The 23,703-nt window shown below is 41.2% G+C and overlaps 1 protein-coding gene across 1 annotated transcript in view; it reads right to left on the bottom strand.

Annotated features, from left to right (window-relative positions):
- Window positions 1-23,703, bottom strand: part of xpr1a (xenotropic and polytropic retrovirus receptor 1a) — a 66,017-nt gene that overhangs the window by 12,755 nt on the left and 29,559 nt on the right. Inside the window, exons 4-10 of the mRNA XM_041039918.1 lie at window positions 7,870-7,971; window positions 4,598-4,818; window positions 4,178-4,327; window positions 3,974-4,057; window positions 3,100-3,181; window positions 2,681-2,868; window positions 2,139-2,318 (exon numbers count right to left, since the gene is read on the bottom strand). Of these exons, the coding sequence (XP_040895852.1) occupies window positions 2,139-2,318; window positions 2,681-2,868; window positions 3,100-3,181; window positions 3,974-4,057; window positions 4,178-4,327; window positions 4,598-4,818; window positions 7,870-7,971 (1,007 nt within the window). The remainder of the gene's footprint in view (window positions 1-2,138; window positions 2,319-2,680; window positions 2,869-3,099; window positions 3,182-3,973; window positions 4,058-4,177; window positions 4,328-4,597; window positions 4,819-7,869; window positions 7,972-23,703) is intronic.

Here is a 23,703-nt window from a genome sequence, read left to right as displayed (position 1 = left end):
AATCCAGGTGCAAGCTCTGCAGTTTGTCCTATAATGAAATTTTTGTCCTCTGTCTGGTGTTTATTGTCAGAGGAAATTAGCACACCTGACATGGATACATGTTATAGCACTGCTTGAAAGAAAACAAGATTGTTTGCACAAATAAAACTGCAATTTCTCCGGAAATATTGTTAATTACTTATTGCTTATTCCATGAGACTATGTGCATGAAAATCAAGAAAGCCAGCTCATATCGACTCTAATTTTGTATAGGTTGTTATGACCAAGTGGAGGAGGGTTGAGGGAGTGTTGATGAAGCCTGTGGGGAGCTCTGAAGGAAAGGACAAGAATATGAGGGCGGGGGGGTCTGGTGCTGCCGGGGGAGAGGCAGGGAAGGAGGGAGGGAGGAGGTGTGAGGAGGAGGTGTGAGGAGAAGAGCAGGAAGAGGAGGAGGAGGAAGAGGAGGAGGGACAGAGGAGCTCAGGGAATCAGCATACTGATAGATCTATGCCTGTAATGATTGCACAGTCACAGCCTCCACCTCCCCTGAGACGAGGCTGCATTCTATTATTCTTCAACCCCCCTGCCCTCACTCACACACACTCACACACTCACACACACACACACACACACACACACACACACACACACACACACACACACACACACACACACACACACACACACACATACACACACACACACACACACACACACACACACACACACACACACACACACACACACACCCCACCCTCTCTCCCGCAAGCCAGTAGCACAGCTTAGACAAAGAACAGAGTAACACAGAAGGGTTTTGTAAACATGAGACTTGAGATAGATATCTGAATCGTACATGCACTCATTTACACACACAGACACACACACGCAATGAATATCTAAATTGTGCTAGGAGTATAATGCAGCAGCAAAATTCACTGCTATAAAAAGGCTAATTGCTCACACAAACTCATATTCATATTTAATTGTTTTCTTTCTGCAGTGATTTGTGTTGGTATAGGATCTTTACGCCAAAATAAAAGTGAACCTAGGAACCAGCTGTAGGAAAAAGACCTCACAAGGCACCTTATTCCACAGATAAGGGGCAGGAAGGTCAATTCAAATCTTACTATCTCTATCAACTCTCCATCCCTTAAATTTAAGCAAAGTGCAGTGTGGCCATGTCTAGACTATCTAGCATATTTATGAAGCAGATTAAAGGATACATCTCTGGGCACAAAAAGGAATTTCTTATCATATGATATAAAAGGTGATGGCCAAATATTTTGGAATGTTGTATCAATAAATATATTTCTCTATGTGGTTTGTTTTCTGTTTTCAGTTTTTGGGGCATTTAAAGTTCAGTAATTTGATTTTGGTCAGGTTTAGAGTCTTGTTAAAGACAGGGTAAACTTATAGTTTTGTATATATGCATACAAATAACCACAATTTTCTTTGATACAAATAAAGAAAATGGTGAGGGCGGTGCAGCTTAAGAGGCAGAGCGAGTTGTCCACTAATCAGAAGGGCGGTGGTTCGATCCCTGGCTCCTCAGGTCCGCATGTCAAAGTGTCCTTAGGTAAGATACTGAACCCACAATTGCCCACAATGTGTGATAGAAAAGTGTTGTATGAATGTGGATGCGGCTTGTAGTGTAAAGTGCTTTCAGTGGTCGATAAGACTAGAAAAGCTCTATATTAAGTGCAATCCATTTAACATAGCTACAAACTTCACATTAAACCTCTCCTGCACTCTGTGCCACAAGTAATGTTACTTTTGTCCCAATACCATATTGAATCCTCAGACCACATACTGAGCAGGTATCTCACACAGTCTCCTGTCACATTTATATGTGGTATATTTTCTAAAAAAAAAAGTCCATCTAAAGCATCACTTACTGCTGGCTCACAGTTGTTGGCATTAGCCTGTGTGTGTGCATGAACCTCGACTGTTGGGGTCATTTATCTAGTTTGAATTACAGTCTAACTCCTAACAAAACCCACCACAGTCGGGCACGTGTTCGGATGCTCTAAGCGCGTGTGATTAATGGACACCAAGGTTCAAATGGTATAACTGTAATTCTTTCAAACGAAGCAAACCACAGCAGCAGCAGCAGCAGAACACTGAAAGAAATATTCCACTAAATAAATGAGCGGACTGACCAGCAGCTTGAGGAGCCAGAAACGTGATTTGTAGTAGCAGGTCTTGAAGGGGTTGATGAGGAAAAGCACCATGAAGCCGTAAAGGATGAGAGGGTTGATCTGCATGGGGAGGTAGGTGTACTCTGAGTAGAGACAGGATAGGATGCTGAGACACCACAACACACCCAGGAAACCAGCAATCTGTAGCACGGAGAGGGGAAACAGAACAGACTGACATTACCAGAAAGCTCTTTTGACACATAATCACGATTATGATAGCAATGGGAATAATGCAGTGCAAATTACTTTGTGTTTTGTTATTTATAGAGTATAAATAATATCCTATGGACATAAGTTATGTGTAGTTTCTGCTGAATTAAATGTATTTCTTGAATCTGGATTACCCTAATGACTAAACAGTGTCATTGGATATCTTTACAATATATGATTATCAATCTGAAAACAAAGCTATTTTTCTTAATTACAGAGAAAAAGGTTATTTTTTCTGAGCACTCTCATTCAGCAACAGAAATAACCGTTTCTGTTTCTTTCTTCATCCTGACCTCAAACAGGTGTTGGTGTGAGAGGTTGTTGCGGGGATTGATCTCGAAGATGAGAACATGGTTGACTCCAGCCTGTCTCCATCCGTAAGTGTTAATACCCAACAGGAAGAGGAACTGGATCAACAGGAAACCACCCCGATAGATCCGAACCAGAGGCCACACGTTCTCGTGGCGGATGAACACAGCACCTGAAAGAGCCACAGTGGATTTTCTCTTTTTGAATAAAAAAAACGGGAAACCTTTGACTGTCTGCTTGATAACAAATCTGAGGGAAAACAACAACGAAAGCCTGCCTGTCAGGTTCCCTATTAATCTTACACAATCTACCAAAACTACCAGTTATCTCTGACACATTACAAATTGTGCAGGACTCACAAGGATATGAAAAATGTATGAATTCAAATGTTTATGTAACTTACCGGTGAGAACAAAGGCGACGGCAAGAATGATAAAGAAGCCGCAATAGAGACCCACACGAAAGGTTGTCCAGGCTAAAGCAGGCTGAGGCAGACAAAGAGGAATACAGAAAATCATTATTAATACAGACACCTGAAAACTGTATATATTAACAAGTTCACAGACAGTGTATATGCATATAGAATCCAGTCACTTTCAAACTTCAAATAAAACAGAACTTCATGTAACTACAAGCTATAGACTGTATCTCCATAAAAAGCCGCTTTGGCTCCTTTTATCTGCTTGAATATATTTATTATACACATGTCTGTTGGGGAAATGAAGAGATCAATAGTCACACAGCACAATTCGAGTCAGACATGACAGTAATTAATGCAGTAATAACAGTACATATAACATATAGGGGGGGTAAAGTGCCACTAGCTTGAATTATTTCTGAAAGATATCCTGTCTGTTCAACAATGGAAAGGCACTTATAAAATCAATACTGAAGGCTCTCATGGTTTCTCTCGCTTTGTCTCTTCCCATCTTCCTTCCTGTCTCTATGTCTCTCATGCTGTGCTTCTCACATTTTGTTTTTAACCTGCGTTCACCACCAACAAAAACATGATTAGAGGAAGATCAACACAAACATCTTTGCTGGGTTATTCTTGAGATAGGCACAGAAACCAAATTTATTCATAGGCAATTTAATATTGTAGTGGTAGAAAACAAAATACATAGATAAATACATTTATTGTGTATTTATTATTCATTTTATTTTAGTTTTGAGGCCTGTAACGGCAAGCTGAAAGTAGACATTACTCTTGGGAGGCACAAATCAGACTCAGCATGAGATTTCACTTAGAGATAACCAGTGTGATCAGCATGTCTGACCTGAGCTGCCCCCAACGGAGGAACTCTCAGCCTCTTCATGGCCTTCTGACGATCTCCTCCCTCCAGCTCTGTGGTGACGAGCGTCTGGACACACAGACAGCAAACAATTACTTTAAATGGTATGGTTTTATGTATGTGTTTACTCATTCACTAATATCGTATTACACGGTGTGTGTGTGTGTATGTGTACATGTGAGCATGCACCTCTGTCTCTGTGATCAGCTGTGTGATCTTCTTGCAGGTGTAGAAAGGCGCCACCTCCACGTGAGCCACGCGCCAGTCGGCCCCACGAGAAGTATCCAGGATTTTGTCATGTTTCTTCAGGATCTTACGGAAACCAGTGAAGTTCAGGTTCTGTGGACGGCAACGAGGAAACAGCCATAACATTTCAATATCAGACAGAGAGACTGGAAGTGTTATTTATTCCAAACAAACTGCTATAGAAAGAATTAGGTGCAACATAGCACAACGCACATTTAAATGAATATCAGTGATTATTACTAAAGATTGATTCCTTCATTAGTTTGATAAAGTGCTTAGTATTTATTTGAAAAACGTTTTTTCTTTCTAACTGTAATGCATTTATTCATGCATATGTGTGTGTGTGTGTGTGTATGGTGAGACCTGGTAGTTCTGGAGAAGGATGAGGCTGAGGTAGAACTCGCTGAAGGCTAGCTTCAGATCCTTGATGTTGTGGTGTTTGCAGCGCTCCTCCTGCGACAGGTGGAACATGGTCTTGCGTTTGCGCAGGCCCGGCGGTGCGTTGCTCTCACGCTGAGCGTCCAGTGAAGACTGCAGCTCATTCTGCAGCGTGGCAAAACGTCTCTGGGCTTCAGCAAGCTTTTCTACAGAGGGCAAGATGAGAAGATAAATAAAAGGAGGTTATAGGTTTTTGAATGCTTTGTTGTTGAGATATCCACACCTGGGAGATCTGCAACTGAAGCCTTCTTCTTCTAACCACTGAAGATCTAAACGACCATTCTTACTCAGTAGTTATATTCTTTGTAGTATGACCCAGTGACTTCATGAATTGCTGGTAATGACTGAATTAAATTCAGTCAGGGAGCAAATATTACAGTACATAAATTCTAAAGAACAAAAGACATACAAAAAATGAGATATGAATGAAAAACAACAGTGATTAAGAGGAACAGATTAAAATAAACAGCATTAATAAGCAGAGCTAATGCTGCAAACAGTTCCTCATTCTATTAGATCTGTGTTTGGACAGTCTAACAATTATATCTAATGAGGGAGGAAAGCGGACTCCTCCCTCCCCTCCCTAATAGTCCCTCTGGTCTGACAGGCTGCTGGTAAGAGATGTGAACTCGTTGGTTTGACTTTCATGACCTTGGTAGAGGACAGGTTTCTGTGTTGAGCTACAGAGACTTAAAAAGTAAAAAATAAATAAATAAATAAAAAACCTTATTATACTCTCTTTTCTCCTTTCCACATGTCTGTTCCAGGAAGCAGAAACATGGAGACTATTAGGCTGAGATGACATGTAAATGCTGCACAGTGAGGAACCATTATCTGGGTCACACATAGGTTAATATACCCACAGAGAGAGAAGGGGAGGGAATCACATGGGGCCTGGGCAGTAACTTGCATTTCATTGACTTCTCTTGCACTTATACCTACTTTTCTGTCAGACATTAGCCCTCATTCTCCCACTCCCGCTTCTTTTTTTTTTAACTAGTCAGAAGTCATTCCAGGTTCAGTCATTCACCAATGAAGCCCACATTTGCAGATCATGAAAGTTGTGCCAGTCTGGAGTAGAAACCATTAAACCATTAAACCATTAAACAGAGCTATGAAATGATAGTCTGATAACAAACAAGCTGACTGCCAGACTGACAGTCTAGGGAACTGAGGCTCCAGTGGCTCTTCTTCTTGTCCTAAACTTAGAAAACCAGCAGTGGTGATGTGGTTGGCTCACTGGTGACTTTCACGCTTTGTTGCTTGAACACACACCCACACACAGATATTTCCAGATATCAAGATATCACACTAACCTGCCTCACAGGAATGCCACGGCTCATCTCTGACATCTAAAATGCATTGTAATCCTTCTATCCGTCTCAATAATGCTTAGATGAACACATGACAACAGCAGGAGGCGTGAGAAAGTCAAGACCCCGACAGCCTGTCACAAGTAGGTTTAGATTAAATCTTGAGAATCTGGGAGCTCAGTGGTACAACACAGCAGCACAGCAGAGGACATGGCTGGACAGTTCATCTGTGTGGGGTTAATGAACCTGAAAGAGACAGGTGTTGGTGGTTTCGATTTTCAGTGATGTGGGTTTAATGGGCAGTTTTAAAGAGCCCTGTTGTTCTTCCTCAGTTTTCAGAAACGGAGAGGATGAAAGGATATTCTGTTGAACCAGCGGTCTGCAAAAAAATTTCTCTGGTGTGTGTGTGTGTGTTTAACCCACGATGATGAAAGTGTTGTCCAACAGGCTGGATTTCAGCATGGCACAGCACAACGGCTTTGAGAGGTCAAGGACCCCTTTCACAGAGAGAGAGAGATGGAAAAAGCTATTTGGAGGCAAGTGTCTTATGTAAAGTCAGCACACGATTTATCTCCATCTCTCCCACTTGCTCTCTCTCACCACCTAACTGGCTTTTTCAAACCGCCAAACACACACACACACACACAGAGTAACTGGCATCAGATAAAGCTGCCTGTCGGACACAGCCCTGTAATTTCTTGCTTCACCCTCCTGTGTGTGGAGGATAAACAAGACGCCTGAGAGCAGGAATGAGACACTGATGTTTTCATGCACAACATTTAACCAACCTCACACCTCCGGTCTGCTGAGGAGAAAATGACTCACTCTGATGGGATGTGACGTGACTGTGCTGTCAACATTGCATGTCACATATGGCACTGAATATATCAGAAATGACAAGTGATTGTTTTCTACTGTTCTCCTCTATTCTTTTCTTTATTCTTTATTTCTTTATAGACCAAAAATAACATATACAAGTGCATTCAAATATCCAAGGCCCCCAAAATTTTATGGTCATTCAGATTTTAAAATTGCACAAAAAAAAAGGCTGTTGGAAAAAAAAAACCTTCAGAGCTTCAAAGTTTCCTCAGTACTTCAGTAAATCAACTTCCTGTTAACAAGCTCTGCAGTTATTTATACCCTGTTTGTCATGTTGCTCTTGCCATCCATCTCCTAGTAATATGCCATCATTATGAGCTCGAGCAATCTTGCCAGCCAGTTGCCTTGGCCCTCTGTTGACCCAGAGAGCCTACAGTTCCCACAAACGGCCTCTAGAGGAAGCACTGCCTGACTTTAGATACCCAAACTCCCCCTAGAGCTGAAGTTCAAGACCAGAAGGCAACCTCCTGGTAGCAGAATACCAGAATATATTATGGCTTCCATCTCATGTTACATGTCACACATGCTCCCTCGCTCCCTGAAATACACACAGGCAGGCCGGCTCGCCAAAACATGACTAACCACTGGCTACTCAAATGACCAAGATTAGACGCAATGTCATTTGGCACTGAAATACGCAACACATCTTTCTTAAACTCAGTACAGAGTAAACAAACTCTGTAACACTCTACAGAGTGTTATTATACAACTAATGTAAAATTGTTATAAGGCAAAACTAAGTTAAAGTATGTTAAGGCACAGAGATAACTTGGAAAGTGTTGCTGGGAACCAGAATTAATTATACTCCATAACAGCAATTAAATTGTGCTGATATATATTTTTTACAAAGGATTGATTTGTTTTAGTCAATACACAACTCCTAATAATTACACTGTAGCTGTTTCAGTTATTTGATTTGAAACCGCTTTTCGAATTTGACTATGATTTGATATGATATAGTCTGCATCAATCATTACCTCAGGTATAACCGGGATGAATAAATACCTGAATAGAATGTGTTGATTTTCAGGAGCTCCTTCTCACAGATCTGGAAGAACCTCTCCTCAAACTTGGCGTAGTATCTCTTCACCGTGTCTTCATCTGTGACTGAAAAAGTGACAAGAAAAAAAAAGTGAGAAACAGAAATCATGATTATCTGTTTGCCCCAGGAAACAAGTATATCTGTAAATATATCCAGCGTTGTTGAACATTTATATTCTTGGTCCAAGCACTAAAAGATTTTTTTTTTTATGCTCCTCTTTTGTGTGATTCCCATTCATAACTTAAATAATATTATTTAAGTACTGAAATCTATAAGCATAGCATAAAGGCTAATAACATTTTACTACAAGCACATATCATAACTATAAATGATGTTGCCTATTACCACTTAACACAGTGTAAGCAATAACTTGGTTAAACAAGGGGGATTTACGGTTGCTTATTTTGGTGTCTATGTTCTATAGGTGCCCAAAACCAACTCTGCCAATCTTCTCAAAACTTATCACTATAGGTGTGTTCTTGTAGGGTTGGTCTGCACCGCAGCAAACAGGCATCCATTCAGAGTTACAATTAGATCAGTGGCTTCCTCCCATCTCTCTTCTGTCTGACAAAACCCTGCGTGTCTTTTTCAGGAACAGCCAATTCAATCAGCATTGATGCTCTGTCTCAAATAATCATCTACCTCATTCACAGCAGGCTACCTGACACCTGACAGAACTTACAATGGGGGCCACTGGTCAAACCCAAATACTTCATATGCGTACACACACACACATCTGCATGCATCTTAAAATCACGCAACAAAATACCAAAGAAAAAACAAAACAATGTGACAATAATGGCAACCAGGTCTAAAAGTTCCCTGCAAGATCCGATACATTCATCAAATATTATACCATGATTTGTCTACAGCAAGAACCATTCACATTATTTCCATAAATATTTGACATTCTCAACCTTTAGACCGGTAAATAAATATCAGTGAAGATTCAATCCAAGCAGCATCAAGAGAGATGTGTGTTTTTCTGGATAGTGGTTATATAGAGTCAGATCCAATGGTGATACCGATTCGCAAACATTAGCTATTATATAAAGTCAGCCCTGGCTGCAAACTGGTAGGTGGAGAGACTTTCTATTCAACACAGTAATAAGAAAGAGATGCCCCAGGCAGCAGCCTGTCAATATCACATCTCTATTCACACACAACCACACAAACACATACACACAAACCTACATTTGCAGCAGGGGTGTGTAAGATGTTCAACAAAGTCCAGCAGCTTTACAAGGAAAATAAATGAAAAAGCGCCTCGGCATCTATTAAGGTAATCAATTACAAATTAATTACACAGCATTCTGCAGGTGAAAATATCGTATAGATTGTATTTCCTACAGCAGATGTAAGAGAACTGCTGCAAAATACCCTTCACTCGATGTTAGTGAAATTCTTTCAGTGTATCAAAGTAGTGCTCATTAAACATCCCAAACAAGTTCATTACAGTGATGACAAAAGCTGAAAAATTGGGATTGCACACAGCCAACATTGCTTTTTGAATAAATATGTAGTTTGCAAACAAGAAGAAACTTTAACTTCTGATCAACAGTGAATTTATCTGGGATAAAAAGGAGAAAGAGAGAGAGAGAGGGAGACAGGACAAGAAAACAGAGCTGTGGCAGTAGTAGCAGATTACGCTACAGACTCAGAGCAGAGTAAAAATGTCAAATAAATACTACATATAAAGAAAAAAAACAGATGTAAAGAAAACTGTTGGGATTAGCCCTGTGTGGACCAATTACTGCACCTGTTTGAATAAGTCATCTGCATGTCAGACCGTGCAGTCAAGGAGGGAGATGAAAAAACCCCAACTTAGTAGGAAGAAAAAAAAGAAATGAGGGAGGAGGAAAACATTCACCTACTAACTAAAAAAGTGAAATGTACACAAACAAAGAAAACAGAAAAACCGAAAATGAAGCAGATGGTCTCTAATCTGCCTCACTGCAGTTCAGCTTCAGTCACAAATTTTTATGTTACAACCATGCCGAGCTCAGCCACCTCAGCACCTCTGAGCTCAGATGGATGGACGGCTGTTTGTATGGAGGGATGCATGCTTGAGCTGCTGACCGATTGGCTGGCTAGCAAGCCAGCTGAATGACTGAGCACCTGGCAAGTCAGTGTGTCATGGCTGAATGACTAATGGTCCAATACGTTCCTTCAGTCAGACCCGCAGGTAAATAGCAGACTGAGCTGGATTGTAATTCAAAGTAAAAGGTTACACTGTTAATGGGCACTTTGCATGAAAGAGCACTAATGGATAGAGACACAGTTGCAGGAGGGAAAAGACACGAAGCAGCTGGTGAACTGTGGCTGATTTAACATCTATGGGACATTTCCTATACACCAAACATTGGGTTTAACATTAAATCTGATTTCATGTTCACAAATTTATTGTCATTTTAAAATTCAAAAGATTCATCTTAACAGCCTGATATGACCCACTGCTCGGACGGCTGAGGATTTCTGAGCTTCCTCCTACGAGCAGCATCTGAAACAATGTTGTACCACTGAATTGCCATTTGAGCTGCAGTGATTAGTTGATTAATTGATTTGTTGATAAAAAACAATTGTCATAATTTTGTTGACCAAACAATTGAAATGATCAACTGAGAAAATAATCAGCAGATTAACTGATACTGATAATAATCATCAGCAGTCAGTTGCTGCCATACTGTTGAATTGAACCACCTGATGCCAGTTAATCAGGTTAAAAAAATACATTTATAGCTCTTGTTTTTTTGGAAATGCCAGGTGGCATTTGACCCCAAGAAACAGGAAAATGTCAACAACATTACCTGGACTTTGCCAGATTACATTTCTGTTTTCAAATGGTTTTCCCAAAATCATTACAGACTGTCAATCAGTAAATTACCTTTGCGAGTGTATTTTAGATTTATTTTTTGAAATGCTCTTTTCTTCCACCTGGACACTGACTGACAGACTGAGTGTGTTGGTGGGAGTGGAGTTGTGACGGATGAAAGTGTAGATGTGAAGGTAGTCTGCAGGTAGAAGAGGGGTTATGAAATGGCCCTGCACCCCCGCCTCTTTGTTTGCTGCTGACCTGGTGCACCACTGAGTAGGTGTGTATGTGCATTTCCACATATGAGTCAATGCACACATATGCTTTTGTTCATACATTTATGTGCATGAGGCGTGTGATGTGTAAGAACAAAGACAGAGCCAATGTTTGAACCAATGAGGCTTCACCAACAGACTCTTTGCTAAAATCTCTGCAGCTGCTGAAACAATTCTGTCATTTATCTCACCTCAACCTCAGCCACACACTTTACCATCATCCAGCATTAGTACAAATGAGCGTCATTAGCATCTCATAATTATATTGTCTCAAATCTTTATCTGCCTCCTAAAATGAGCGGATGAACAACAGCGTAGATGCAATAAAACCTAATTATGAAAAAAGAATTCTGTAGTCTTGCGAGTATCTTGGCGTGCACTGTATCTTTAATTTAATCTACGGTGCCAGTGTTCATGAAAATCTGACAGCTTCTCTTTCAGCTACACAGTATGGGTTCTCATTATCACTTGTCTGGGTAGATGATAACAGAGATGGCTGCCTAGAGTCCAGCAGCGTTCACCAAAGGGGTTCAAAGGTAGACAAAAGTTTGGACATCATGGGAAATGAGAGCTTAAACAGAGTGACAGCACAGAAAGACTTCAGTATTCTCCAGTATCAACAACTGAGCTCTGCCATAAAGATATACATGCAAATCTGACAAATCTAAAAGTTATTCTATTCTTATCTTGGCTTTTTACACAGATACAATTAACTACACATTTGCACTGTATTTCTTTATAAAGTAACAACAGTGATTCTTTAATAAAATAAGATTTTAAGACATTATTTCCCTCCTTTTTGGTCAGATGAACAAGTCCATTCTGAGTTGCCTCCTTTGGTCCTTGACTCAGGTCTCCAGTGGGATCACACAGAGGACCCTTCAACCCTTTCCATAGCCATGTTAAAAGGTCTCCTGCAGTGTGTGTGTGTGAGAGAGAGAGGCCAGGCCAAAGAGATGATGACAGAGCACCTCAGTAGGGAATAATGGTTCTGTCCCTGGAGGGCTGTGTGGTGATATATACCTGTGCTTACTGTGTGAGTTTGAGTGGGTATTTAAACTGTGTGCTTTGGACAGTACACTTCAAGTGTCAGTATAACCCTTAGCTTTCAAATAACTACATGAACCTGTGTCATGTATGTGAGGACGTTTAGACAGTAGCTCAGATGTTTATACACCTGACTAACCAGGGCCGAGAGTTTACAGCAGCTGAAGGGTTCTCATTTTGTCCAAAGCACCATACTGCTGCATGCAAAGTAAGCACAACGCCTGCAGCAAACAGACATTAAAAACAAGTCTTTCTTCAAATGTTAATGCACCGTTACATTGTAGCATTTTATTTCAAGACAAAAATAGAAGAAATAGAAAAAATGTTAAACAGCAATTGTGACGTGCAAATGTTTGGGCACCGTTCTACTTGTTAAGTCACAGAAGTTCATGAAGTTGTTAGGCCTTAATTGACTCATTAAGACTTATGACAGTATGAACTGGTTCAACTGTCTCTGTCTCTCTTTAAACCTTGTGGTAACACTCAGCACCTATGAGCTCCTCTAAACGACTGAGTGAGGATCTGAAATGAAGCTACCTGATGTCTACAGAGCTTCAACTGCTATCTATCAATGATGTAATTTATCTAAAGCTAATCAATAAAGAAAAAAAATCAATATGTGGTTTGATTAGGTTTAGGGAAGTTCAACTACTGTAAATCACAACCATAAATTGAGTAAGTGCCAGGAGCAACAAGACCTACATTATGTTTTCTCACCCCCAAACTAGTTGATTAATCAATTCTTGCATTTCTCATTTATCAAATAATAATACAAAACAAACCTGATCATACTTCTTTCTCCACCCACATTTCCTGTTATTTATATATGTTACTCCCAAACAAGATAAGGTGGATTTTTTCTCAAAAAATAAATTGCCTTCAGTCAATTCAGCAGCAACAGCTAAACCCAAACCAGCAAGAGATGCAAGTGCATCATAGGTTCTGGGAGGTTTTGTGCTCAAGATAACGAGACATACTCTGGTACAACATGATATGTGAACAATTACTCCACTGCAGTATGTTGTGTTCATTCACTGGCTTCATTTTTTCAGACAAAGAATTGTGCTGGTAGCTAGAAAAACAACTCTTGACCTGCAGTATTCCCAGGGCAGCTTGTAGAACGCAGCCCCCCTCTCTCCATAACCCCTTCTTCTGTAGATTGTATAAATAAATGATGAGGCAGCTTCCCCCGAACCCTGAAACCCTACACACACTCACACATACTCACACATACACACCCCACCCCCAACTTCTTATATTCCCATAGAGCTCTTCTATGACGCGACCCCATAAAACCAGCACATAAATCCTTCATGTAGACCCTCTAACTTGCTGACAGTGAGAAGGCTTCAGTGAGGACAACAACCGACACAAACACTAAAAGTCACTCTGTATCACATCCTTCACAACTGAGAACTGCTTTAGGATTTTATTTTGTTTTTTAGCAAGTAAAGATTTTGTTGGTTAAGCTTTCAATTTGGCTTTCGATTTATTAATGGTTCGTATTTATTACGTCCTGCTATATCGCCTGTTTCGTGCTGAAAATCTGTTGGCGTTAAGTTCAAAGAGGCGAGGAAGGTGAGAAAGTGCTGAGAAGAGGGGGAGCAGTGGTTTGCTCTGTGTTAGGAGCTCAGATATCATCTGTCTTTACAGTGGAGCCAGGAGAGAAGGTGAGGACACAGCATCTATCTCCTCACAATCCTCTAAAACAAACAGGCACATAGAAACAAGCCCACAAATACACACCCACACAAATTGTATGTCCCTATTTTTAAGCTCCATTTATCCCCTTTAATAACACCTCACTGTGGGAAATAAACTATGTTCTGATATCATTGCTGTCTAGGGAGGTAAGGAGACCATTACATTATGATTGTCGCTGTATTAGCTTCACTTATCTCTTCCCTGCAAGCACAGAGGTGTAAATCACAAACACAGAGAACAACAAACTGAGCTATAAAAGAGAATGGGATCGACTTAACTCCGGGCTAGTATTAATCTATTGAGACAAAAACAGTGAGAGCATAAAAACAACTTCAACATCCTCCAGTCCCCATGCTTTAAGGAAGGAAACACAACACTAAAAGCAGCCAGACAGCCCCCCTCCATTCTTCCATCTCGCCTTTTTTTTTTTACTCCCCTCACTTATTCCCATTCGACCCTCTAGCCACAATTAATTCTACCAATCATCTCTCTCATCGAGGCCAGGGGAGCATTAAGAATGCACACTCACTGGGCCAGACTGCCTGCCTGGGAGGACCGGAGGCAGGATGAGGAACTACTGTAGCTCCCCATCTATTGTGTACTATTTATACTGCAAGACTGCAAGCTAAGCAGATCCAAAATATAAACTGCACTTGTGCAGAGTAGTGAAAATGATATGATGGAGAGAATCACACATTCAACACATTCTGAGAAGTGTTAATATATTTGTGTGTGTGTGTGTGTGTGCGTGAGGAAGAAATCTGAGTGAGTGAGAGAGAGAGAGAGAGAGAGAGAGAGAGAGAGAGAGAGAGAGAGAGAGAGAGAGAGCTCATGTGATGGGTTTATTACCAGCAGCCAAGTGAATACTTGATGAGAGGGAGAGGGAACAAGCAAGAGGCCAGATGGGGTGTGAGATGATCCTGGGGACCGGAGGGAAAACACACAACACTCAAACACTCTGGACAAAGCCATGAGACAGTCGCACAGAAGCAGAAAGGGATAAAGAGAGGCAGTGAGATGGAGAAATATTGGGATGAAGTGATAGAGAACGATGAAGACAGACAACTGGAAAAGAGGAAAAAATATGAGGCAAAACCACTGGTGTTCTACAGAGGATACGGATACGTTTACAAGTTAAGAACTTTAAGTTAAGGACACATAAATGTCAAACAACATGCTGAATTACAGAAAAAATGTTTCCAGCTTCTTTATCTAGAGAGAGAAAATTGCTTTTAATAGAATAAAAGTAAGCATGAGACTTAGTGGGCATAATAGAAACAGAAAACTTTTCACTTTGCAGCCTGCATAGCAATTACCTGAGTGAACCCTTAAACAAGACCTAAGTTGTAGAGACAGAGGGCTGATAGAAGTACACTAACAGGCAAAGTTTCTGAGATCCACAAGAAGTAGGTAACTAGGTCATGTTGTTATACAAACAGTATTTTGTCCATAATCTTTCCTGTAAATCAGAAAACAACAGATAGCATCCACTGAAGTGCTTATGAATATGTGTGCAAAATGTGCCCTGTCAGTTGCCCTTGCCTTTTTTTTCAGCACGTTTCTGTTATTCCCTGATATGTCCCGCATCCCTTATAAGCAAATGTGTACACACTACAGTTGACTGAAGAACAGAGATGCACACATCTGGGAGGGCACACCACAGAAACAAAAAAAGCATTGTTGTGACTTGACTTGATTTGGAGTTCAGTGGAGGGCTAAATGGACATGGTCCAAAGCACAGAGGAAGTTAAATGGGCATAACAGAGATGGGGAAGAAGTTAGATGAGGTGGAATGGGATGGAGATGAGAACAGGCCACAGAATCGTCCAATTGGACAACTAGGAAGTCCACTGAAAGCAGTATTATTGACCCAGGGACTGATGGGAAAGTTAATTACTCCTGCTCTTTATTCTTCAGAGGGCAGTAAAAAATGCAAAGTCAGTTTGTGTGCCTTAGTCTGAGCAATTCTCTCCCTCATTCTCTGTCTTTATAAGTTCTCTCTCTCTTTCTCCCTCCCTTAAACCCAGCCTCTTCTTATTTTACTAAGCTGCTGCTGTGAAGTGTTATCTCTGACAGTCAGAGCGAAGGAAAGTTTGGCCTAGACCTCTCTCTCTCTCTGTCTCTCTCCTCCCAGCACCACGCAGGGCCTTGAAGATCAGGATAGTTTCTCTGAGAGTCTCACTGACTCCCAGCATCTCTCTATAGGTAGATAGAGACCGAGAGAAAAGGCAAACTGATAACAGAGTGAAAAAGCCGTGGGATTCATCTCATCGGGGGAAATGTTCATCTGGACTTTGCGGCTTCAATCATGTCTCTCAAACTTTGTTAGACATCTTAAGAACCTTTGAGATCCGGAATATTTAAAAATACATTTGTCTGTCAGGAATGTCTGCTACGGGAATATTAAACTACACTAAAATGAAGCGCACATTAAGCCAGTGGTCTGAACTTTGTTTTGATCAGCATGTGTTATATTTCTCATTCCAAGCCAATTCAAATCAAGCTTTTTAATTTGATATTCATTGTTAATATCCCGTTTCTATACACAGTCTACAATGTCTCGGATAATGCAGACTTTGTTCCTGTGGCAGGAGTCCAATAAAGGATGTGGATAAGTATTGATGTCTCAGTATGCAAACTCACGCACTGCACAGATCCCTTACACAACATTAATTGAAGCAAATCTAATCTGAAGAGATCAGGTCTGATTTCACAGAGACTCTCTCAAAGAGAACCGTCACTGTGGAGCCTGTAAGGTGAGTGTAAGATGAGATGTTCCTCTGAGAGGAACTGCAGAATAGAGTTATACTTTTAAATAAAAACATGTAGGCTAATATGCTATATCTCTTTTAATTCAAAACTTGTTTTTATGGAACCTATTCTTACCTCCATTGCTGAAAAAGATTACATTACATACAGTACATCTACACAGCAGCCATGCACTCCTCCTTTCAGAATAGGAGTTTTCATTTATTTACTGAGGTCTGTCATTTCATTGGTACTGGAGGTGTTTCTCTAAGTCACAGAACTTCAACTTTATAAGTGCACACATGCTTGCATATGTATGAGCCTCCCCATGACTGTGACCGGACAATATGGCATCGCAGAGCTTGGGGGACGCAACATACCAGGCTGCTGTTGGAAAATTATTCACTGATTCACTGAGCTGGAAAAATGAAGGTTATATGAAGCAAAACCTAATTAAAAAATTAGGGGAGCTGTGCAAGAGGAAAGATGAGGAGTAGGGGGGGGGGGGTGCAGGTGGCAGGCTAGTGGGTGAGTAACGGATGGAGGGCACCGAGACCCATCAGCACAAACTGGCAGCAAATATCAAGAGCCTGAGGGGAATTTGTCTGTTTGACTGTGTGTGTTCGTGTGTAAGACTGTTTCAGGATGCACACTGCATTGTATTGTTTTGTAACGTATACCACTTCATTACAGTGATTGTTAAACTTTATCTTGAGGAGAGTGGGTGGAGGGGGGTGAGTCTTTAGCTACAGTTTAATGACCATTAAATACGGTGGAGTTAATGAAGACAGTTTATGGTCTATAACAAATGTAGGTGGAGGCACAAAGAAGAAGCGATAAGAGGGTTGACTACAGAAACTACAGCTTTCTCCAGAGTCTATAGTAATCTATTCCTTAATTTTATTAATTTTTTCTCACCACAGTATCTCTATAGGATCAAAGCACAGAAAACTAAATAAATTGCATCGCATGAACGCTGTGAATAGGATCGCCAACTGACAGCTTAACCCCATTAGTCAGGGCTGCTCTACTTGGTCACGCCTCATTAAGATAACAATAAGGTTTATGTTCTGCTCTCAGTGTTACACCAACATGATTGATATTAATCATCATCCAGTCTGTGGAGAAAAGAGAGCATCCGAGATGCTTGACTGTGCTGCTGATGTCTCATTTTACTGCTCTGCTGGAGGGGCAGGCGGGACTGGATGCTCTAATCTCTTGCTCTAGCAACTCTTTTCTCTTTTGCCACCTCCTCATCACTTCTTCTTCAGCCCCTCTTGAGGAAGAATGAAGATGTTTACCTCCTCTCTCACCTCTCTCCCTAGCTGTTCTTCCTCGCCCCATCTTTCCTCTTCACTGAGCTTGTTCTTTTGATCCATATGCAACCATGTGGAAGGAATAAGGGCGGCATCCTAGACTCGCTGCACTCATACGGAAATTAACAGGGCCATGTCTGTACTGGGAGGCCACGGAGGAAGGGTCTTGTCCACACCTGCTTTGCTCTACATGAAATAGTGATGTGCTGTCAGAAGGAGGGGTTGTAAAAATCAAACTGTGTCTTGCTTTCGAAAGGAACAAAGTGAGTCATTTTCTTTTTTTTTTTTTTTTACAGGAATATGTGCTGCTGTACTTTTCAGCACCTGACAAAGATGATGATGATGAGCTATGCTACAGCCATTTTTATGGCAGATACTCAGATGTGGAGGCCTTCGATGACAATTTCACAATCAGTCCGCCTAGTCTCACTTCTCTATTTATGGATTTCACTTGGTGACAACTTGTATTCAGCATTTCAGTATGTGTGAACAAGGACACTATTTGAACAGAGAAGCTGTCCTGTAGTTTGTAGGTTTTGCATGACCTTACATCATCTATATCAACACCGTTGTAATCTGGTTGGCCTGTTGTTACACTGGAAACACACAGCGTTTCGTAACAACACAACGGAGCTCTCTGGTCTGACTGAAAAAAAAAAAAAACAGGATAAAAATATCACTGCTGTTAATATGTGAAGATTAACATACTGCAGAATGAGGCACATGCATTGAAAGTGGAAAATTAAAACTGCGATAAGATCGTTGTAAAAGAAACAGGAGATGGACTCATGCTTGCCCACCTGATTTGTTGAGTACCTTGGAAACACTTGACACTACTGATGGATAGAATAAGGAAATTAACTGCGTTGCCACTAAAACAGCCATAATACACTGTGGGACCGAGGCATACTTAATGAAAAGGACAGACTCTCCTCACTAACAGTAAAACGTATAAACCATAGCATAAATGTGGCTACAGACAAAAGTAGTGATGGACCAAAAAAATTAGTGAACAGAAAACAAGGAAAGTCCTTGCTTGACCTTGAAATTTAAATAAACATCTAGGGAAATCATTTGTTGATTATAGCACCCGCAGTGTAAAAAAAGAAGAAAAAATCCTTTATTCAAACTGCACCTAGAGCTAAAATGGTCCTCTGGAGAAGTCACGTTTTGACGGCTATAATAACACACAGCCACCTGGTTGGAAGAAAATTGCTCTTCCATTTCAGTGTCTAGGTGTGTGTGTGTGTGTGTGTGTGTGTGTGTGTGCCCGCGTGCACTATAAATGCACCAATAGACTTGCACTTGCTTCTGAGTAAGTGTGTGTGTCCTGTCCCATTTTTGAGAGCTGGTTGGCTGAGAGTGACATTGTCATTATCGACATCTCTCCCCGCTCCCCAGGATCCTGTAGCCATTAGCAACCAACTCCGGGAGTTGGCCTCTCCTCTGCTGCAGCCAATAGCTTTCACATCACTGTGTCGCTGTGTGCATGCATGCGAATGAGCAGGTGCTCCTTTTTCATGCGTGTGTGTGCATGTGTGTGCCCTCATGTCTGGATATGACTCTATGATAGCAACATGATTGAGTGCATCTGTGTTGATTATTTGATAAAATGCAGCTTCACTGTTACTCATTTATTTTTACTGTGTTAAGATAAATGTTCTATAACAGCATTATATCTCCAGAGCAAACAGAAACACACAAACACACACAATTCATGGCAGGCATGCTGAACAAAAAAAACTGCACACCAGAAGGAAGCGGTCAGCGTAAAATAATCAATAGGTGTTGATTAGGCCTACTCAGTACCTTTGTATTGCATGGCAAGCAACAGCCTTTTTGCTGTGCAGCTGGGAATCAATACTGTGATCTCTGATTAGGCCGAGCTGCATATCTCACTGAGCAGAGGAAAAGAGCAGTACACACCAACTGACTGTGAAATGAGACTGAAAAAAGCACCAGTCCATGATAAATGGCCAAATAAAACAAGAGTACAGGCCTAGTTTCCTAAAACCCCAACTGAGCTGAATGCATGTTCCCAAAACGCATCAGAGGAGAGCATTTTAGTGGTGTCATCTACAGTGAAAGAATCGAGAAAGGTCTGCAAATACATGACTGCAAAATTGCTACTTCTCAATATAAGCATCACTAATCACACGTGATGGGTCTTTATAATGAACTTACATACAGTCATAGCTCTGAGCTCTCTGAGCACAGGGAATGAATAAAATTCCTTGCTCAAAGGCACCTCAGAAATGGCTGCGAGACGACTCACTTCTCCAGTCTAGACTCCCACAGACAGAACAGAGATTTGGCAATATTCTAACCTTTAGATTGACACTGGCCCTTTACATAGGAAAGAGTCAACACTCCAGGCACTTGTTGGCACAGTAACATGAAAAGCCTTTTATATTGAAGGCCCCGTAGGGAGTGTGTTTGTGTGTGTGTGTGTGTGTGTGTGTGTGTGTGTGTGTGTGTGTGTGTGTGTGTGTGTGTGTGTGTGTGTGTGTGTGTGTGTGTGTGTGTGTGTGTGTATAAAAAAATATTAAAAAATCCTCTCCTTCCCATCTGGCATGGAATCTCTATCTGTGTTTCAGGAAATATCACAAATGTGGGAGAAAGAAAAACAGCTTTAGAGTTTGTTTGTATCATCTGAACTACTACACAACAACAAACAAATTATGATGTTAAAGGTGGAACCAACATTTTGTCCTTAAAGACAGACCCTGTTTTTGGAGGACAGTGGTCATTGTTCACAAATACTGACTGAACCCTTAGATACGGTAGGATACTGTAGGCCTGCTTCTTAATATGATGGAATGAATTTTCTTGTTCTGTATCACAGGTTAAATGATGAAAAGAGGCAGATATGCAACACTTTTCAAGTATGCTAATAAGTCTTTCTGTTACCATGGGAACTAATCATGTGACAGATCACAGGGGGGTGTCCATACAGATCTAAGAATACCTGAGAGAGAGAGAGATCATATATTATAGCTACATTAGTGGCTGGCGGGTGAGTTTAATCAGGGCAGTAATAAAAGCAGGGTGGGCTGATGGAGGAACGTCCTCTGGGAGTTGCAGCTCTTTGTGTCTCTCAAACCCCTCTGCACCAGGCCAACCTCTCCCTCCCACACCCTCCCACCCCCATGTTCCCACCCCCATGTTCCCACCCCCATTGACATTCCTATTCCCATATTTCCCTCTGTCCCACCTTCCTTTTTTTAAGAAGTAACAAGCAAGATCAGATCTTGTTCCAATCAACTGCAGCTCATTAGTGCCACTGACCCTGACAGCAGGACCTAAGACCTTTAAACAAACTACCCTTCTTTGTGGACACACACCTGTACCCCACTTCTCTGGCTACGTGACCCTCCTTTTGCGCCGAGCGGCACCCCCTTCAGGTGATGGATGTGACAGGGAGGGCCCTTGTGGCAGCTGGGACCCCCAGCCTAGATGATGGGTTATTCATTACAACAGGCTTTAGCTGTCCTTCAAGGACCCTAAAATGCCACAGAGCCGAGCTGTGCTCAACACAAACACCTTTATTATGATGGATGTGGTAGCAGGGGCCCTGTTGGATCTACAGGTATTAACCCTGCGGCTGGCTGTGCAGCAAGGTGACAGAGCTGGACTTTTTAAATGTAGGCATTTAGCTTGTAGTCTTATGCAAGAGTGGAAGTAATTAATTACACTTGGTTAATCACACAGCACAAAGCTGGCCAGAGTGCTTGTACCTTTAGTTGGTATTATGGCCATTGCTCTACCCACTATACTGTGCAAAAATCAGTCAAAGAAAAAAAAAACTGAATAAACAAAACATTGCCTGCCTTGCACCAGATAGTACTTTAATTCAAACAGCACAGTCTTTGAACATTTATTTTAATCTTTACCTTTTTCTGTATATTTCTGTTATGTCTGGTGGTGGTTTTATATGTGAAATCAGTATCATCAAACGGATCTCATATTGTATTGCTTTCTTTTTCACACACAGATTCTGGAGGGGAACAAATGTATATATTTTCTTTTTTTAGCTTTGCTGAGATTTTGTATATTGTTGCACATATTGTTCTTCTTGCTCTTTGTACATTAATAGGAGGGCTAGTAATCTGCCACATGGCAAAAGTCTGTTAATATTTTACAGAGAAAAACTACAGTGGGCTCACAGGGTCACTGCTGGGACTTTCGCCACTCATCAGGTGTGTGTGATTGTGCAACATGTTCACAACTGAGCCTGTTTGAAGCTTGTTTGAACACTTGGTGTGTGTGTGTGTGTGTGTGTGTGTGTCTGTAGCTCTGAGCTCTTGAGTGTGTTTTAAACAGCAGTTCTGCGAAGACCTCTTCCAAGTAAATGACATGTAATCCTCATATGTGCATGCACCTGTAAACACATACTAACAGAATAACACATATACACACGCACACATACTCATGCACCATAATTATTCCCTAGCTTACAAATGTACACATATCCAGCTCTGGTGTCACAGCCAGGAAGCTTTAAAGGAAACAGTCATCCAGTCTGTGCCTGTATGGTGCTTCAGGCAAACACGGACTTCAGGCAATAAGCACTTGTAACTGTATCTGAGAGCACGTCTGAATTATATTAGTCTCCACACCACCAGACATTTAAATCTCCTACGTAACAGTTCCCCCAGCTGTCTGTCTGCCTATAAACCATCCGGCATAGGAGCCCGAATTGCTGCAGTGTTTCCTAAGTATCGACAGTAGCAACAACAGCGCAAAGGTCCTGTGTGGGCTGACAGGCTAAAGAGGGATGATCACAGCCGAGTGGACTTTGGCCTTGGGGCCAGCAGGAGATGGATAGAGGCCAGAAAACAAAGGAAGTGACTAACAAGGCGTCTGCTGACAGAGGGACAATACAGTGCTGAGAAAACACAACTGGACGTTCAACCAACCAAGTAGATGACGGATATTTCTCTCTTAAATGATCTCTGACCTTCTGTAATGAGAGAATAAATTATTAGCTATGAAAATAGGCATCCAAACAAATTCCTTTGACATGTTTTGACCTCTAAAAGCATCCCTTTCGTGTACAATCACAGCAAATCACTGCAGCGCTTTGTTTTTGAAGTGACATGCTCTCTTTCTGTCTCCATCCACCTCTCATCCCATTTTTCCTCCACTCAGCTCATGAAGGAGGAGGTTTTAGCGCCTCCTCTGCAATTCCTAATGAGGCCCTGTGTGTGTTGCATGTGTGTTTTTGTGTGGTATGTATGCGCGTGTACTTTAGTGAATGCATTGGCCCGATAATGGGTGCGGCTGCCTCACTGCATTACCATGGACACAGCTGGACGTCAATCTAAGGAATTCTATTATGTCCTGTTTGTCCCTCTGGAAAATCCTTAACGAGGAAATCCTGAGACCCATTTCATGTCTAATTAAGAAAAAGAGCACAGTCCTTTCATTCATTCACAGTGATTTATAAGTATACAATCTTGGACACAACTAGAAAGCAAACATTCAAGGACTGCTATGAACTATCATTTTCAATATTATTATTAATTGGGTTATGTTTATTCTTCAAATCAATAGACTAGTTTATAAAATATCAGAACGGTGATAATTGACCATCACAAGTAACCACAGGTCTTCACATTGCTCCTTTTGTCCTTCAAAACCTGGAGATATTAACAATCATATGAGGCAGAGAAAAGCAGCCAACTTTCCAATAATCAACAAATCGTTTCGGCACCAACACATTCTATCTTAACACAAACACCGCTCTGAAATGTATCTTTGTGTGACAAACCTCAAGCTCCCGCCGTGTCTTGTCTATAGTGACCTTTATCAGCCGGGATGTCTACAGTGGTTATTAGTATTCTAATGTCATTCTAGTATAATGGCAGTTAGAAGGACACCAGGGGTAAAACC

This window comes from Toxotes jaculatrix, chromosome 6 (assembly GCF_017976425.1).
Source record: "Toxotes jaculatrix isolate fToxJac2 chromosome 6, fToxJac2.pri, whole genome shotgun sequence".
Lineage (NCBI taxonomy): Eukaryota > Metazoa > Chordata > Actinopteri > Toxotidae > Toxotes > Toxotes jaculatrix.
The sequence above is the reverse complement of the archived record's forward strand: the minus strand, read 5'-3'. Positions and strand labels throughout refer to the sequence as shown.